Below are 19,847 nucleotides of genomic sequence, written 5' to 3'. Positions count from 1 at the left end.
GATGCATTGGGATTGGGTATTTTTTACTTAATACCGGGAGCTAATAAGGAATCGGTATTTTACCGACTGGATTTTGGCTTGATGCATAAGGGTGAGTGTCTTTTGACTTAGCCTCTTCCACTTCACAACCAGTTTTCTAATCCAAGGCACTAAGCACCTACTTGGTTCTACCAGTTTTTGTCTTTTCCGTATTTTATTGTCTTTCCATCAGTAGTTTTCTTATCTCATTCAGTTTGGCATTTCATTATCTTTCACTTTTCCTTCGTGATCTGTATGCAGAATGTCCTGAACATCCGCTTCTTCTCCAATATTGGACAAGATAACTCTCAGGATTTCCAATTCTTCGACTTCCTCAACCACTTCTGGGAAAATCACCTCTGGATTTCCTTGGCTATCCGCCTCTTCTTTTACTTCAGGCAGGGCCACATACGTCCATTCTGGTGATTTATACTTCTGGTTAGGTTTTCTTGTTCTTTTGCTCTCTTTAATTACAATGGTTTCTTCGTCTTTTGATTTCTCCTGACTCGTCTCTTCATTCACCTGTTCAGTCCTCGGTGAATTTACTCGTGTCAGTCGATATCTCAATTTTTTTATTTTATTCAGCCAAACGTCGTCTTTTGCTGCTCTTTTCAATTTACTTCCTTTATCATTCTTTTCAGTTCTCCAAGCTCTCTTTCTTAGAACTCAACCTTCAGGTATTTCATCTTCGCTTTCCTCTGACTCTGTTTCAACTTGCTTTTTACTCTCAACAGTTTCTTTTTCCACCACTTCTTTTGTTTTCCCTACTTCTGTCCCTCCTCGAATCTCCGACACGCAATCTTCCTGCTGACTGCTTGTCCCTGTTTCTAACTGGATGTTGGAGTTCCCTACACCTCCTCGGGGTCTTCCGCAATAATCTTTCCCTCTCTCTCTGTATCTGGCACCTGTCCATCTAAATGTGTTGTTTCAGGTGGAATTTCTCTCAATCTTTCATCTGGCACTTCCTTTTCATGAATTACTTTTATTGTCTCTTCACTGTCTTTATCTATGGTCCTCCCTTGTTTTTCCCTAGAACATTGTGCTCCTTGTTCGGTCTCTGAGTCTGAACTGGTATCAGAAATCTGTAACCTTCTTCTCAGGGAAATACTTCTGGGAACAAATGTTAGACTTTGTTCTGTTTCCCCCCTTTCACGATTTTCTTTTGTTTTTGGCTCTCCGTCATCCGACTCAGTACTGGATTCTGATTAATCAAAATACTCTTTTTCTGTGCTGTCCACTGGATTTGGAATTCTCAATGTATGGCTTGCATGGATCCAGTTTTTCAATCCAGCACACTTTACAGCTGTTGTTGTGGTCAAGGTGACTTGTCTTGGTTTTCCCCACCTTGGAACCAAACAGTTTCTTCTTCTTTGAACTTTTATCCTCACCCAGTCCCGTGGGCTTAGATCATGGTCTGGCTTCTTTTCAAGGGTGGTGGCATCCGCTACAACCTGATGAAACAGCCAGGCTTTTACAGTATTCCAACACCATGTCATCAGTTATAGTCATCAGCTTGTTGACTGGTATAAACACGTGCCGCATGGCTCGTCCCATGATGATTTCATGGGGGCTTAACCCTGTAGTTCTATCTGGAATTGATCTAATAGTCATGAGTACCAGAGGCAAGACATCAGGCCATTTCATACCTGTGGCTAAACACATTTTCCCTATCCTGTTTTTGATAGTACCATTCATCTGTTCCACCACACCAGAAGCCTCTGGTCGGTAGGCACAATGTAGTTTTTGTCGTACATTCAATGCTTCACAAATCAGTTTTATTAACTCGTTATGGAAATGTCCTCCTCGGTCTGATTCAATTGTCACTGGGAACCCAAATCTAGGGATAAATTCCCTCAAAAGTAATTTTGCCAATGTCATCTCATCATTTCTTCTTGTTGGAAATGCCTCTACCCATCTGGAAAACAGACAGACCATAACCAAAACATACCTCAGTCTGTTACAGGGAGGCATCTCAATGAAATCCACTTGCATTCTGGTAAAAGGCCCTCCTTCTCGACCTATTGTTCCTAGACTCACTACTGTCTTTCTTCCCGGCTTGTATTGCTGACATATTAGTCATCTCTGACAAAGACTTTCTGCTACAAGTCTGAATTTTGCATTGTACCAGGTTTGTTTAAATGACCTGATCATGGCATCTCTCCCTATGTGTCCCTGACCATGATACATCCGTGCCATGGCAGACATCATGCTATCAGGCATAACTGGTCTTCCATCCCGATAGACCCACACATGATCCTTCTCTCTTGGTGCACATCCTGCTTTTACCCACTGCTTCATTTCCTCATCTCCTGCTTCTTCCTGTAATTGTCTCACTTCTTCCCATGTTCCCACAATGTTAGTAAACATCAAGGAGCAAGAAATCCCCTCTCTTTCCTTAGCCCGATTAATGGGATTCTGATTTCGTGCACAGTATTGTGCCATGTCATTTGCGTATTTATTGCCAGTGGCGACATAATCACCACTTTGACTATGGGCAGCGCACTTCACAACAGCCAATTGCCTAGGCAGCTGTATCGCCTCAAGCAATTTTCCAACCACTTCAGCATTCTTAATGGGAGTTCCACTTGATCGCAAAAATCCTCTCTGCAGCCATATTTGACCGAAGTCATGTACGACTCCGAATCCGTACTGGCTGTCAGTTATCACAGTCACTCTCACACTCTTCCCAATCTTGCATGCTCTAGTCAAAGCAACAAGTTCAGCTACTTGTGCCGATTTTACTCCTTTCAGATATGATGCTTCCATTACTGCTGCAACTGTACATACCGCATATGCTGCGCTTAACACTCCATCATCTGTTCTCAAACAGAACCCATCTACGAACATGACAAAATCACTTTCTGGTAAGGGTACATCTTTTATGTCAGGTCGTGGTTTTGTACAGAAATCAAGTACATCCAGACAATCATGATCTGCTTCATCTCTGACTTCCACATTCTCAGCATCAGGCAGTAATGTTGAAGGATTCACATTCAAACAGCTCACAAGACTTACATTTGTTGCACCTAGTATAACTTTCTCATACTTAGTCAGCCGACTATGTGTCATATACTGAGTACGACTTCTTGTTAAAAGGATTGCCACATCATGAGGTACAAACACTTTCACAGGATATCCCATCACAATTCCCTCACTCTGTTCCAAACTTCGGCATGTAGCAGCTACTGCTTTCAAACACCCAGGTAGGGCCACAGCTACTGGGTCCAACATTGATGAAAAATATGCAATTGGTCTCCTCAGTTTTCCATGCTTCTGTATTAGCACAGAGAGCGCACATCCATTTCTCTCACTGCAGTACAACTCAAACTCTTTCTCGGAGTCAGGCATACCTAGTGCAGGTGCTTCACACAGCCCATCTCTCAATGGTTTAAATGCTGCCAATTCTTCCTTGTTCAAATCAATGGGATCTTTCACATCGCTTCTCGTCAGTCGTACCAGAGGTTTTGCGACCAACGAAAAGTTGCTGATCCATTTACGACAATATCCAACCATTCCCAGAAACATTCTCACCTCTCTTTGGGTCATGGGTGCTCTCATTCCTTTTATGATCCTGATTCTATCTATCGTTATTTTTCTCAGTCCTTTTTCAATGTGATGTCCTAAATATTGTACTTCTTTCTTGCAAAATTGTAATTTTGATGGTGACACTTTAAGTCCTCCATCTGCCAAATGATTCAGCAAGGCTATAGTGTCTAGTTCACAAGCCTCACGGGTTTTCGAGACTTTCCAAAGACTTCTTCAATAGCTGATTAAATATTGAGGGGCTTTCTGTATACCCCTGTGGAATTCGGCACCAAGCCAAAATACGCTCAACGAAACGCAAACATTTGCTGACTGTCATGGTGCAATGGGATGGAAAAGAAAGCATGGCATAGATCAATTACTGTGTACCATTCTGCGTCATGGGTAATCTGATTTAAAATCACAGATGGATTTGGTACAATGGGACAGCATGACATAACAATTTTGTTTATCTTTCTCAGATCTTGTACTATCCTGAACTTCCCACTAGGCTTTTTCAGTCTCATTGTTGGTGAATTACATGGATTACTCATTATTGCTCTCAAAATACCTTGTTTTATCATTTTCTCAATCACAGGAGTTACTCCTTCAATAATTTCAGGTATCAGTTTATATTGAGGAACATTTGGATAGCTTACTCCTTCTTTTACTGTTATTTTTACTGGATCTATATTTCTCATTAATCCCACGTCTTCTCCTGTGAAATCCCAAACTTCTGCTTTTACAGACTGTTTTAATTCTTTAGGTAATTCATCAGGGTTAAATACAGCATAGGTTTCAATAACCTCTTTTTCCCTGTTTGTCATTGTCATTTTATACAGCACATCTTCATCCGGGGTTTCAAATGCTATCCCATCCGGGGTACAAAATATAGTGCAGTTCATTTTACACAACAAATCTCTACCTAACAGATTCATGGGACTGGTATCGCACACGACAAAGCGGTGCATTTCAGAAAATTTCCCTATGCTAACTTTCACCGGCTCTGGAAGGTAAGTTTTATTCTGCCTGTTGGATACACCAACTACTTGGATGGTTTCATCCGAGAGAGGAAGGTTCTTAACATCAGCTGATCTGACAGTTGATCGAGTAGCACCAGTATCAACTAGGAAAGTAATACTTTCATCATTAATCTTTCCATCTACAAATGGGCCTGTCTGGTCTACTTCTAGAATTGCGCCAAGTACGCACTCTTCTTCCTCCCTTCGGCACCGTCAATAACCTTCTTCTGAATCCCGTTTCGCTACTATACTTCTGGGAGTTTTTGCTCTGTGGAAAATGCGGTTTTGGCACCTGATTCTGTTGGGTAACAACCTGCTGCTGTCGCTGCAGTTGACCACTCATCTTATTCTGCACCTGTGGATTCAATGATGCATTTTCATTGTTAGTACTTGGGGGGAATTTACACTCTGATTTCCAATGCCCTATTCTACCGCAATTATGACATGGGAATTTCTTCTTAGCTTCCTCTATCCTTTACCTTTCCCAGGACTGAATTTTTGTGTTAATTCCCTTGTTCTGCTAATTGAGCTTCCAGTCTCTCTGCTACCTTTACTTGTGCCCACAAGCCTTTTCTTGAAATTTTCGCTGTTTAGCTTCAATCTCATCACTGAAATATTTAGCATGTGTCAATACTTTGTCTATTTTCTTATTCTGCCAATCTACAGTATGTTGTTTTATCCTCTTACTAATTTCTGGACGTAGACCATATACAAACCTGTATACAAAATTACTTAGATCCTTTTCACTCAGATTTTCATCTCCACTAAACTGTTTAAAGGCCAAGATCAGCCTCTCATAATATGCATGTACTGACTCTTTGCTTTCCTGATGTGTTCTATCAATTTTCACCCAATCTGTCTCTTTAGGTGGAACCTTATTCTTCAGAAAGGCAATAACCTGTTCGTATTTCTTCATTAACTCGGGGTCTGGAGTCCCTGTTTTTGGATCCCTTGGGTATTCTTGTGTTGGCCAATTTATCATGAGTTTGCACTCTGTCCATAGATCCGCTGGTACTATTATATCAAATAGGCTTTTCAGATCAATCCATAATACTTTAGACAACTTCACAAATCTATCCACCTGCCAATACCTCTCGACAGGCTTTTCGCGTAGTCAAGGGAAATCATTTGTAAAGGACAAAATATCCTGTCTTGTCCATGGGACATGCACATATCCTCCTGGAATCTCTCTCATAGGGCATTCTGTTACTACCTTTTCTTTTTCTCTTACAGGGAATGCTGCAAACGTTTTATCTGGGGAATCATCTCGTTTTCAGTACCACCTGCTTCTCCATTTATCCATATCTCCCCATTTTCTTAATAAGATCATTATTTCCTTAATCTGACTTATCCGTCCTGTGGTGTTCAAGTTTTCAATATCCTTTTCAGTGAAATCAATTCGATAGGGTTTTTGCAAAGCCTTTACCTTTTCAATATCTATACCCATTTCATTTGCTACTTCTTCTAGTCGTTCATGTAGATTCTTCGCTCTTCATGTCACACTTTTGCACAAAAATAATAATTCCTCATCTTGGTAAGTTTTTTTAATTCTCTGTAGGGATAGTTCCTACTATTAACTCTTCCAGTACCATTCTTAATTTGGCCACATCTATTGACTGAGATTCTTTGTCTTTTCTCTGCAAGCTTCTCAACCATTCACTTAGTTCTTCTATAGATGGTCGTACTGACTTCTCTATATTACCTGGTTCTGAATCCTTTTGTGTTTCTAATATTGACTCCACTGTTGTTATACGTCTTTCTGCAAAATTCTGGCCTAAAACGGGTTATTTGAAACATTTGATTCAACATACTTATTGTCTGACTCCATGGATTTTCATTTTGACTCGGTTTTGGCTGCTCAAGCTGTTTATTGCTTTAATAAGGAATCGTTAAACAATGTTCGCTATCTTTATGTTTATCAAAAATAGGCATTACTGGACCTATCGTTACTGGAACTGTTACAGCTTCCAGATTTTTAGTCAATTCTCTTATTTTCTCTGTTAATTCTAAGGTTGTCTTTGCTAATTCTGCTGAATTTTCACCATTTATTCTACTTTCTGACTTCCTCTCTACCTCTTAATGGAATTATTTTTTTTCTAAATCTTTGGACTCTGGTTCCGATTTTATGATTCGTAAAGTTTCTTTCATTGGGGCACTTGGTGTTAAAATTTCTGGTTCTGGCCGATATGGAGGTGGATTTTTATAGAACATGTCATCAAGAACATCATCCTCTGATTCATTCACTCCATACCCTCTCGATTCCACATTATTTTTTTTGTCTGCTCATTTTCTTCCTCCATTTTCTTCTGCAGTTCTTACGGGAAACAAACCCTCAGTCATACTCGCATTCCGCCACCTTCTCATTCGATCATCATGATTCTCATGTCCGTGTGATCTACCAAACATGTACCTATACCTTCCGCCACTCCTCTGTCTTTCTCGGTCATGCATCTCATCTTCCCATTCTGTCAGTGCTTCAAATTGTGTCGGTCTAGGTCTCGGTTCTAGATTCATCATTTTCTCTCTTAAATTTCTCAAAACTGCTAAATTAAATGAACCATGTACTGGAAAAGCCAAGACTCCGTCATCTCTAGTGTACTTTACCCAATTGTCTAACCAAATACAGGTGTGATATCCATATTTCGCAACCATAAAGGATGCAGGGTGTTTTGGTGGAGGAAGTAATTGTCCTTCCCTAATCACAATCGGTTTGTCCTTTTTAAGCCACTTCTTAATTCTCCCAAACCAGGACTTTTTCTCCTTTTCTGGTGGATTGTAATACATCTTTTATGTCTTTTCGTGTACCACTAGTCTCTCCTCTCGACTGAACCGCTATTCTCGCCAATTGTAGCGCGACTCACACTAACACACTAATCCGGAGCGTCTATGTCACCCTGTGACTCTCCACTCCTAGCGCAGCGTACACTAACGCATCAATCAGGAGCGTCTACGTCACCCTGTGACTCTACACTCCTAGCGCAGCGTACACTAACGCACCAATCAGGAGCGTTCTACGTTTCCAACTGACTGGCCAATCCCAGTGCGGTCGTTCTGACGTCAGCAGCCGCAGCTCCTGCTCCTGTCTACCCCCCTTTACAAAATTCACTCGGTATGTTTTGTTTCAAATTTACAAATCTGTTAGTAACAACACAAAAACACCACCATTGTCCGCTTCGCTAACCAAGGAATAGCAATAGACCTTTCTCACAAGAATTCCATCTTTCCCGAGAGCAGCGCTTACCTCTGCCCTACTACGAAATCGTTACTTCCGTTGATAAAGTAGCACATCCCTCTACCTTACCCCTCTAACAAGCATTAGCTAACTGTTTTTCCAGAATTAAGACACTTAGGTGGAGACCCGATGCTCCTGAGAAATAAAACCAGAGTTTCACAATTAACCTGAATGCCTTTACATTCACGCACTTTCACACGAGAAAATGTAGTACATTCACACAGAATTCTGTCTTTGCCGAGAACAGCGAACAGTCTGTCCTACTACAGAAATATGACACACGTTAATAAAGTAGCACTTTCCTCTACTTTATCCTAAAAGTCTTTAATTCATCGAAAATCAGGCAGCCATTCAGTCTGTCAAGGATTGAGGGAAACAGCTGTCCAGCAGTGTCACCGTCTTCTCCGTCAGCATAAAGTCAGGAAAAGTAACCAGCAGTTCGCACGTCTCATAGTCGAAGTCGAAGAAATCTCTCCGTCAGCATTCTCTTAACTCACTATTCTACCATCTTTTATAATAAATTTAATGTCAAGATGTAACAAAATCAGTTTTAGGCAGTCCTGATTGGTGGGTTTGGGGTCATTCGGTGAAGTTCTCACATAGTCTATTTGGTTAGGTTATCACACTTGCTGGTTCCGGTTTTAAAGACAGTCTTTTGTTTAATAGTCTTAGCAACTCTCCCAGTACGACCTTGATGGGTACATCTTGCATGGGGTCAGGTCGAGGCCACTGTTGCTTGCGGTGGCGCAGGCGCACTTCACCCGAAACCTCGTGGAACGGTGACTGGTGCCGTCAAGTCAAAAGTCAGCCATCTTAACGTAGGCCCAATCGGTCAACTTAAGCAAAACAAACACAAAACGAAATTAAAACATGGAAATAGCTAATAAAATGTTAAACCCTCACTAATTCCCCTATGTGTATGTAATTATCTAGCATAATAGCAACATTCAAAGCGTTTAGATTCACCCAACGATGTCATCTGGTGCAACTTACAATTACGTCACAAATGCAACATTTATCATGCAATATTCTATTTTTCTAGTATTAGTATGCGTACATATATTAGTATACAAATTATTTTAGCCATGCAAATGCAAATCCCACGTGTAACTCTTTCATTAATATGATTGATTAGATATCACTTCAAACAGATTAATATTATTATAATTAATAGATTACTCAGATTAATATAAACATGCAGAAATGGGGGGGTATACAAAATGTTGTACTACCCGCTCCATAAGCTTCCCTAAATCCGACATACTCTGCTGCTTTTAAAAACACAAACCGTGACAAATCCCTGTCAAAGCAAGGCTCCCATATCTTAAAGCAAATCTTTTTTGGATGGATTGCTTTTTTGTGTTACTAGAGCTGACACTCATGTGGGTAGCCTGCTCTCTGCCGGGGTCATCGCTGTTTCTGCAAGAGGCATGGCACCTACAATCACTCTCTTTGCCAGAGTGCCCTTGAAAACACCTACAGAGGGCCAGCATGAACAACAATACTTCTTTCTCATAGTATTACTGCTTTGACGCACATGCCACCATGCTATTTCCAGTGGGTAGGTAACACTTTGTAACCTGTTTGCTTAAGGTGAGCCTTATCCCTGCATGCCACTATTACTGTTCTGTTACTTCTTTGTGTTTATTGAAGCTTGTGAACATATGAAATATCCAACACTGGAGAAGAAAATGTTACTTTTCTATAAATTACTGTTCTCAAGTTTTGGTATTTGTCATTTATTCACGTGTGAATCACCCTCCTCCCCTTCCACGGGGCTCTGCCATTATTTAGTCATACAAATACCACATACATGGAATCCCTATACCCCTCCAAAACTTATACTCGGAGTTGTTACCAACATCTGATCCCATTATAATAGGAGGAGACTATAACATAATAATGAATCCAAAAAAAGATAGATCACCTCCAAATAAACATTTGAATCTACCTAAGATGAGGGAATGGCTAAGCATATATAGAAAAGATCTAGATCTGGAAGATATGTGGCCACAAAAAGGAGATAAGATATATCCTTTTACCTTTCACAATAAGAAATTAGGACACAAATCAAGGATAGATCTCTACCTTTTAAACAGATCTTTACAGAGTAGGGTCATTAGTATAGAACACATCCCTGCTCACATATCTGACCACTCAGCGGTAAAATTAACTTTGCTTGTACCCAAAGATGCAACCCCCTCTAGATGGACAGTAGACCGTTCTCTACTACACAAACAACAGTATATCAACCAGCTAGAAACGTCTACATTTCAATACTTTGAAGAAAACGCAACAGATATTTCAAAACAAGTAACCTGGGATGCTTATAAAGCGGTGATAAGGGGAAAATTGCTTAGTCTGGGAGCACATAAATTAAAAGTGAAGAAACTGGAAATTAATAAAATGGAATTGGATATCAAAAACTTGGAGTTACAATTAGAGAACGAAATTGCCCCGGAAAAAAAAGAAGAGTTGGAGATGAGACACCAAAGATCAAAAGAAAAGCTAGAATTTTTTTTAGAAAACTTTGTGAGAGAAAAATGGGAAAACAGTAAACTAGCAGATTATGAATACGGGGAAGGGTGCGGAAAACTATTGGCATGGAAAACAAAATGTGAACAATCTAGGAATAATATACCATGCATCCAGATTCTAGAACAACCGCTAGAAACTTTTGAAGACGATATAATAAGACAAGAGTTTTCAAAATATTACTCCAGTATATATAAAGAAGATACAAATCCAACTAAAGAACAAATTGGAAAATACGTAGAAGATATCCTCCTTTCAAAACTAACAAAGGAAGAAAAGACAGAGCTAAATCAAAGAATTAAACCGGAAGAAGTTGAAGAAGTAATAAATAATTTAAAAAGAGGGAAAGCCGCTGGACCAGACGCCCTTGTAAATGAATTTTACATAATATTAAAAGATTATCTAGTTAACAAATTAACAGATCTAATGAACAGCATATATATAGATCATGAAAAGATTCCAGACTCTTGGAACGACGCGATAATCAGCATCATTTTAAAACCTGGGAAAAATCCAAAGATCTGTGAGTCATATAGACCAATATCGTTACTCAACTGTGACTATAAATTTTTTACATTAGTTATAGCAAAACGACTCGCCAAGGTCATGCCTGGATTGATTAACTCAGACCAGAAAGGTTTTATAAAAGGGCGGAAAATTCACGAAATTACCCATGAGCTGTTCGCGGCAATTGATATCGCCACTTCCAAAAAACTTCCTCTAACTATAATCACTTACGATGCGGCTTAGGCGTTTGATAGGGTAAATTGGGCCTTCCTAAATGAAGCAATAAGAAAATATGATCTAGGGGAAAACGTCGCAAATGCCATAAAAGAAGTATACAAGAACCCAAGAGCTAAAATAATAGTCAATGGCAACCTTACCAACAACATTAAAATACAACGTGGCACAAGGCAAGGGTGCCCACTGTCGCCGTTACTTTTTAACCTCTATATCGAACCACTGGCCGCTTTGATTAGAGATCACCCGCAGATTCTTCCTTTTAAATATCAAAATTGGTCCAAGAAAATAGCATTATATGCTGATGACTTAATGGTTTTCACAACAGATTATGAAAATACCTACCAAGCACTGGACAAGATGATGAGCGACTTTGGAAAAATTTCAGGCTACTTAACAAACAAAGAAAAAACTGAAACAATGAGTTGGAATTGCAATCCAATTTCGCCATATAGTAGGGATAAATTAAAATATCTAGGAGTCATTTTAGTTAAAGAATTGGACAAAGTCCCGCAACTAAATTGAATGATAATCGCTAAAGAAATGAGAAGAATATTAAAAACATGGTCAAGCTTACCATTAACTTTCCTGGGAAGATCCAACGTAATAAAAATGTCGATTATTCCAAAGTTTACATACCTTTTTAACACCATACCATTGGATTTTAAAAAAGAACCCATGAAGAAAATAGAAGGCGAAATTGCAAGTTTCATTTGGGCCTCCAAAGGAACGAGAATAGCCTGGAACAAACTAAGGAGGAAGAGAGAGCAAGGAGGGATAGCAAGTCCTGACTTATTTGAATATTACAGGTCCTTCCAAGTTAAGAATTTTAGATCTTTACTAAGGAAGTATCAATATTACCCAAGTTTCCTGCAAAGTATGACGGAGAACACCGATCATTTCCTGTATAAATTTGGACACCCAAAATTTTTCAAAAAAATAAAACTAAAGATTCTACACAATGCCACTAGACTTTGGTTTCAAATAAGAAGTTTAGCAAATATACCGTATTATAGTATAAAAGCACCAATATGGGATTCTCCAGGTTTACCGGAATGCTTAAAAGATTCCCTAGCAGTACCACTCAAAACAGCAGGAATAATACTATGGGGACAGCTACTAAAAGGTAAAGAGATAATCCCTTGGAACTTACTATATGAACAAACGGATGGTAAGATATCGAAATTTAAATATTATCAGTTATCAAATTGGGCAAAGTCCCTAAAAGAAGAAAACATCGGAAATGAGACTACTGAAAATGAAATGATAAGAATTACATCAATCAGAAAAGAAATATCAAAGTGGTATTGGACATTAATTGAATCAGGGGAAGAAGATTTCTTAATCCCGGAAAAAACTTGGAGAAAAGTTATACCAGATTAAGAAATAGATTTACAAAGGATATGGCAAGAATCTATGGGGAAATGCTGGTCCTGTATAAAATCAGCGCCATTAAGAAGAAATCACTTATTTACAGTACATCGAGTGTATTGGTCTCCAAAGAAGCTGTCTAAATTTAAAGGTTCCAGTATTAAGCTCTGTCCCAAGTGTGGAGAAGCAAGAGCGGATGACATCCATATGTTTCACAAATGCCCCGCAATAACCAACTACTGGGAGGAGATTGGTAAGACCGTGAATAAGATTCTAAGAACCAACATAACTGTAAGTACTTCTCTTATCTTTTTTGGGATTCTTAGTGGTATAGATGCGGATAGCAACAAATTAAATAAAAAACAGGAAGATTTACTCTTTGTTTTAATGCTATTAGCCCAGAGAGAAATCTGTATTAATTGGGTTAAACCGATCACTCCAAATTACACAAATTGGTTAAACTACATCATTAAAACCTTGATAGAAAGAGGGGCCGTACGAAGAGAACAGATTTTTGGGAAATCTGGGAAAATCACTTCCAAAGTATTTAAATGTTTTTCTGGGTCATAAATAATAAATCCAATGATTAATGCGTAAAACCATAATACCAGGCAGAAATGATTTCTGCCGAGTAGTCTTTTTGGCTAGCTCCTCTCCATTAACCAATGGTAATATGGGAAACGATAAAGGGTAATTGGAGTAAAACTGATGGATCAAACAACAAAAGGGTTTTCCTCCAAAGTTTTCTTTCAGAAAGTGACGGGACTGTGAAGGCAAAGATTAACGAAAGAAAAGATCATCAGACTCCAGAAACCTCCTTATCAATTCAATCGCAAAATGAGGATATAAAAAAAGAAAAAAAAAAAGAATTCCATCTTTCCCGAGAGCAGCGCTTACCTCTGCCCTACTACGAAATCGTTACTTCCGTTGATAAAGTAGCACATCCCTCTACCTTACCCCTCTAACAAGCATTAGCTAACTGTTTTTCCAGAATTAAGACACTTAGTTGGAGACCCGATGCTCCTGAGAAATAAAACCAGAGTTTCACAATTAACCTGAATGCCTTTACATTCACGCACTTTCACACGAGAAAATGTAGTACATTCACACAGAATTCTGACTTTGCCGAGAACAGGGAACAGTCTGTCCTACTACAGAAATATGACACACGTTAATAAAGTAGCACTTTCCTCTACTTTATCCTAAAAGTCTTTAATTCATCGAAAAACAGGCAGCCATTCAGTCTGTCAAGGATTCAGGGAAACAGCTGTCCAGCAGTGTCACCGTCCTCTCCGTCAGCATAAAGTCAGGAAAAGTAACCAGCAGTTCGCACGTCTCATAGTCGAAGTCGAAGAAATCTCTCCGTCAGCATTCTCTTAACTCACTATTCTACCATCTTTTATAATAAATTTAATGTCAAGATGTAACAAAATCAGTTTTAGGCAGTCCTGATTGGTGGGTTTGGGGTCATTCGGTGAAGTTCTCACATAGTCTATTTGGTTAGGTCATCACACTTGCTGGTTTCGGTTTTAAAGACAGTCTTTTGTTTAATAGTCTTAGCAACTCTCCCAGTACGACCTTGATGGGTACATCTTGCATGGGGTCAGGTCGAGGCCACTGTTGCTTGCGGTGGCGCAGGCGCTCTTCACCCGAAACCTCGTGGAACGGTGACTGGTGCCGTCAAGTCAAAAGTCAGCCATCTTAACGAAGGCCCAATCGGTCAACTTAAGCAAAACAAACACAAAACGAAATTAAAACATGGAAATAGCTAATAAAATGTTAAACCCTCACTAATTCCCCTATGTGTATGTAATTATCTAGCATAATAGCAACATTCAAAGCGTTTAGATTCACCCAACGATGTCATCTGGTGCGACTTACAATTACGTCACAAAAGCAACATTTATCATGCAATATTCTATTTTTCTAGTATTAGTATGCGTACATATATTAGTATACAAATTATTTTAGCCATGCAAATGCAAATCCCACGTGTAACTCTTTCATTAATATGATTGATTAGATATCACTTCAAACAGATTAATATTATTATAATTAATAGATTACTCAGATTAATATAAACATGCAGAAATGGGGGGGTATACAAAATGTTGTACTACCCGCTCCATAAGCTTCCCTAAATCCGACATACTCTGCTGCTTTTAAAAACACAAACCGTGACAAATCCCTGTCAAAGCAAGGCTCCCATATCTTAAAGCAAATCTTTTTTGGATGGATTGCTTTTTTGTGTTACTAGAGCTGACACTCATGTGGGTAGCCTGCTCTCTGCCGGGGTCATCGCTGTTTCTGCAAGAGGCATGGCACCTACAATCACTCTCTTTGCCAGAGTGCCCTTGAAAACACCTACAGAGGGCCAGCATGAACAACAATACTTCTTTCTCATAGTATTACTGCTTTGACGCACATGCCACCTTGCTATTGCCAGTGGGTAGGTAACACTTTGTAACCTGTTTGCTTAAGGTGAGCCTTATCCCTGCATGCCACTATTACTGTTCTGTTACTTCTTTGTGTTTATTGAAGCTTGTGAACATATGAAATATCCAACACTGGAGAAGAAAATGTTACTTTTCTATAAATTACTGTTCTCAAGTTTTGGTATTTGTCATTTATTCACGTGTGAATCACCCTCCTCCCCTTCCACGGGGCTCTGCCATTATTTAGTCATACAAATACCACATACATGGAATCCCTGAGTGAATACTGCTAATAATTTAAGCATGTGAATTTATAAAACATATCAACCCTGACAACTGTAGATACAGCCATGTAACCTTTTTCATATTGTATTCTTCCTTGACATTCAACTAGCTATAAGTGTTTAAGCCTGGGTGACATTTTGTTTATGCTGGGGTACTCTTGCGTAATTTGTGGCATTTCTAGTTATGATTAGCATGTGAAATGCCCAAGATTATGCCATTTTATCATGTGGGGTCGTTGGGATTTCGTTCGGGTAAAAATGCTACTGTGGAAGCATGAGAACAAAATGAACGAGCTCAACACAAGTGATTGTTTTTTGTGTTAGGCATGATGTGGCTCCGTTTTCTGGGCGCAAAGTTCATCCTTGCGACGTAAGGAAGTACATCTTACTCAAACATAGCGCTTAATGTCGTACCAGCATTCCGTTACATTTTTGGGCATTTCCTTTGCAGAAATGACTCAAGTTTCACCAAGGCCTTCATGTACGTGTTATGCGGTGTGTGCTCATGTTCTGCACTCTACAGTCCGTATAAAATAATTGCTTTTCAGAGCACATTTGTGGTTTAGAGGTGTCTTGTTTGTATTCATTCCCCATGATGCCTCTAATTAAACTTTAATTCGCTGTTTTTAATTCAGCTCTTGTTCTCTTTTTTCCTAACCAGGCACCTGGTCTTCTGTGTATGGGATATTCTGTTGGAAGTTCTGGTGCTTAATCCTTCCAAGGATTCATTTGCCAGACAAGTGTAAGGCCAATGTCACACTGTTGGCGTGGAGAAAAAAGGACAGTGTACTTTGTGAAGCTGCCCTCGCTATCTTTTCTCATCAGCTGTCTTTGTATTCCTCACGGGCAGGTAGTGAGGATGGAGAAGTGCTTATGACTGAAGCAATTGGAAGGTGGACTCTCGAGTGGGTAGAATGTTCCCTGATCACCATCCAGTAATGGGCTGACCTTCTTGGGCTGCATCTACGTACAGCATGTTTGACCCGACCACATGTGGAGTCCTGCATGAGATAACTTTCCATTGCAATCCTGGTCCCAAGTGAGAACCTCTGTGCTGTGTCTCAGATCTGGACCTTGAACATTGATGGATCTGTTGCAGATTGAATGAGTTAATGAAGACGAGAACCCACAGTATCCGGAACCATGGCCCACATAGTCAGTAAATAATTGAGCTCCAACCTTCCTTAGGAGTCTGGAGTAGACGTGCTACGTGTTTGTAGCAGGAATCCAGATGCTGGTGTTGAAGCGGCTCCTGTATCTAGATGATAGAGAAGATGTGGAGCTAAGAGGAAGAGTCACTTATAAGTTTGTCTGAAGGATAACAAGAGCTGCTGCTGATTTGTTATAGCTGTGGAGATTTTAACTGGAAGACATGCCCCTTCGGAACACTAGTTATGTTTGTGTTTTGGGGTGTGATATTTCTTTAGGTAGGTGAACCTGAAAAATAGGAGCAGGGTGAGCAGTCTAGGCACCCAAATGTGAAATTGTTTAAATTAAATTGCGTGTTTGTAGTATGCTTGCCTTTCCTTCACTCCTTGCCATTCACTACCAGTCTGTTGCTCGCTCTCACTTCTGTTGTTTCCACCCCTCACAAGCCTTCCTGTGCCTCCATTTTATGGTATTAACTTCTTAGACTTCATTGTGCTAATACAGCATTGCCTCCCCTCCATTGCTGATGCCTTCACCCTTTAAAGTTCTGCTCAAGCACCAGCCACTTTGCTTCCTCCCAACACTGGTGTTACTTTCCTCGTTCTTAGTACCACAGTTGAGCACCCTCTTCCCGAGCTGCTGATTACCTCCTGTTCCGGTTAGCACCACACTCTGCAGTGCCATTGGTCCCACCCCGCAGCTTCCTGCTGTTGAGTCTTTTTTCTAGCTCTTTCAGTCCTCTGTGCAGTTCAGCTCTTCTTTCAGCAGCCCATGCTCCAACCCATGATGGTGCTGGTGAGAACCATAAAAAACACCATTACTGAACAGCTCTTTCGCTAATTCATGACCAGAATTCTGTGCTTTGCCTCAAGCCACAGAACCTGTATGAGTGGGAACTCTGGTCGTAAGCGCAGTAGCTTGTTTGTTGCAGTTTAGGAAAAGGACACTCGCCCACCTTTTTCAATACTGTGCATTCAGCTGCTGGGACCCTAACCTCTGTATATGCTTACGAGTGCTGCTGTGGTCTGTTCTGACAATACGTATGCCTTCGCTTGTATGTTTGGGAGCTCCAGTCGGACCAGGAAGAGGTCGACGAGCATCCTAAACAGCAGTCAAGACAAACCGTCTTTAGAGAATGTACATTCCCGGTTTTGGGTAATCACTCAGTAATCTACTCCCATACACACCATCATGTAATTTTAATCTGGTTGTACTAAAGAATTAATTTATATCAGTCAGGTGCTTGCGAGCTCAAATTTAGCTGAGTTCTAATAATGCTTAGTGGTCTGTAACTAGAAATGTGTGTTTTATGTTAATTTTAATCTCTATGTCGTGCCCAACCATGCTGATTTGTTAGACCCAGCCCATTAAATCATTTGCACAACGATTTCTATGTGCTCAGGCCCACTCCTTACAATATATCTGTGTGTAACAACAATTTTCTTTCCTGAACAGCTCTATAAACCTACCCACGTGCTTTATCCTACTTAATATCGCTGTATTTCTGTGCCTAAAGGCAGCATTGTACTTTCTCGTACACTAGTGTTATCCCTGGTAGTGTACCGTGGATGTTTTCCAAGCCACTTGTTGTTAGTATTATCACTTTTGTCAATAGATAAAGCCCAGGACATCTTCTCCACTTGTTTGGTTGAGAAGCTCCCATGGGTACCCACAGTTATCCGCCATCTTTGATTCCACCCATCACAAAGAAGAATGATTTAGAATCGGTGACTGCTAATTCATCTTGATGTAGGTAAACTCTAATTACATCATACTAAGTCCACAAACTAAATAAATCTTTGTACTGCCCATTATTGTTAATGGCCATTTTCCTCGGTGGTATGTGCAGAGCCTTGGAATGGCGGTTTTATATTATGTTAAGTGTTGTTGACATCAGATGCACAAAATCATTGGATGGTCACACATAAGACCGAACGACAACAAATGCACACTTTCCCCGTGATAAATATTTTGAATACCATTATAGGGTATGAATTACATTACATTCACTGTCTGGGTACAATTGGATATTTCGTAATGGTGAATAGGATACAATCGACATTTATATTTTGGTATGTCTATATATGTTTATTTATATATGAAGGTTGAGTAGCAAAGCGCATAAATAAATTAACAACAACATATTTATTATCTGTGTGTTTACCTGTCGTGCTGATTGAGTTTTACCTTTTTTATTGAGCTTAATTTCCTGGTATTAATTGAATAGCTCAGACATTAGCAAAAACTGAGTTTGTTATACAGTATGTCAGCAGCAACAGTGGCATCCACCATTTGGCACTTATAGCAAGTTAGTCTCTAAGCTACTTCATGCTATCGATTTCAGCCAGATAAGTGAGTGTACTGCATACAGAAAGCGGGGGGGGGGGGGGCACAGGATACTGCACAGTATGCTATGACCTTCAAATGTAAAGCAGACCAACCCCCTAAATAATCTACACGAAGGAGGGCAGCAGAACACCTCTGATGTGAAAGAGATACATGGGCAGACACTGTAAATGGTCATGTTCAAACTTCATATAATTGAATTTTAACTCACTGAACCCTGGTGGGCATCAAAACAGCATGACTAAAATCTCACCATGACCAGTTTGTGATTAAAAGAAATAAATTCATAGACTTCTCCAATTTTCTATCTGCGGACGTGTTGGTAGATTTTAATTTTTGATATATGTTTGGAAGAATTTTCTTTAAACTTTTTATTTCCTGTGACATGGACATCAATACAGAAATGTCCTTGATCACCCACGAACGAACTTCATTTATAGTACCTCTTTACCCCAGGCTGGCTTACTAAGACAAGGCATGTGGCCATCTTACATATCTTACATATCAAACTGAATGTGAACCCTGAAAGAAACCAGAAAATGATCATGACATGACACTATCTGACATAGTGTTGAGAACTATCCAATAGACCCTTCTCGGATTTTGGCAGGTTTGCTACTATTGTCCTATTGGGCAAAATCCGATAAAAGCTAGGGGGAGGTCAGTATATATAATTTATTGAAATTGTCTGGCCTTTGGCCGTGGGAATAAAACCCATGTTGTCCAACCTACACCCGAGCATATAATATATTCTTCAGTATGATCCTCCTACTCAAAAACCTGCAGCTTGCTAACCAACAGAGACAAAGGACTTACATGCAGGAGAAGTATCATTACACTATGAGTATTTGAGTTGCGCATGGTTATTTCCATCTTTTGACTCTGAAAATTCAAGAATTAGCATTCTTGCTAAAATAAATAAATCAAAGGTGACAAAGGCATACATGGGATTATACAAGTTTCTTGATGTGATAGTGACTTTAATTGGGTTATAAAGAGGCTAAATAAAGTTATATTCATATTTATTCCAAATAAGATACTCATGTTAACTATTGTTACTAGTGAGTAACTGTCTGGTGTGTGGCCCATCTGCATAGATTTCTCCATGCACATATACTACATGTCTATACAGCTGGTGTTGTCCTGAATAATTGTATGCATCAGGCCATGCTTGGTAGAGTTGTTTGTACTC

At 39.7% G+C, this 19,847-nt stretch overlaps 1 protein-coding gene across 1 annotated transcript in view; it reads left to right on the top strand.

Annotated features, from left to right (window-relative positions):
* The window catches only part of SNX19 (sorting nexin 19), a 183,826-nt gene extending 165,366 nt beyond the window's left edge, over window positions 1–18,460 (top strand). Inside the window, exon 11 of the mRNA XM_085647225.1 lies at window positions 15,822–18,460. Within this exon, the coding sequence (XP_085503351.1) occupies window positions 15,822–15,906 (85 nt within the window). The 3' untranslated portion in view covers window positions 15,907–18,460. The remainder of the gene's footprint in view (window positions 1–15,821) is intronic.
* Window positions 18,461–19,847: the final 1,387 nt, after the last annotated feature.

This window comes from Triturus cristatus, chromosome 3_2 (genome assembly GCF_964204655.1).
Source record: "Triturus cristatus chromosome 3_2, aTriCri1.1, whole genome shotgun sequence".
NCBI lineage: Eukaryota > Metazoa > Chordata > Amphibia > Caudata > Salamandridae > Triturus > Triturus cristatus.
The sequence above is the reverse complement of the archived record's forward strand: the minus strand, read 5'-3'. Positions and strand labels throughout refer to the sequence as shown.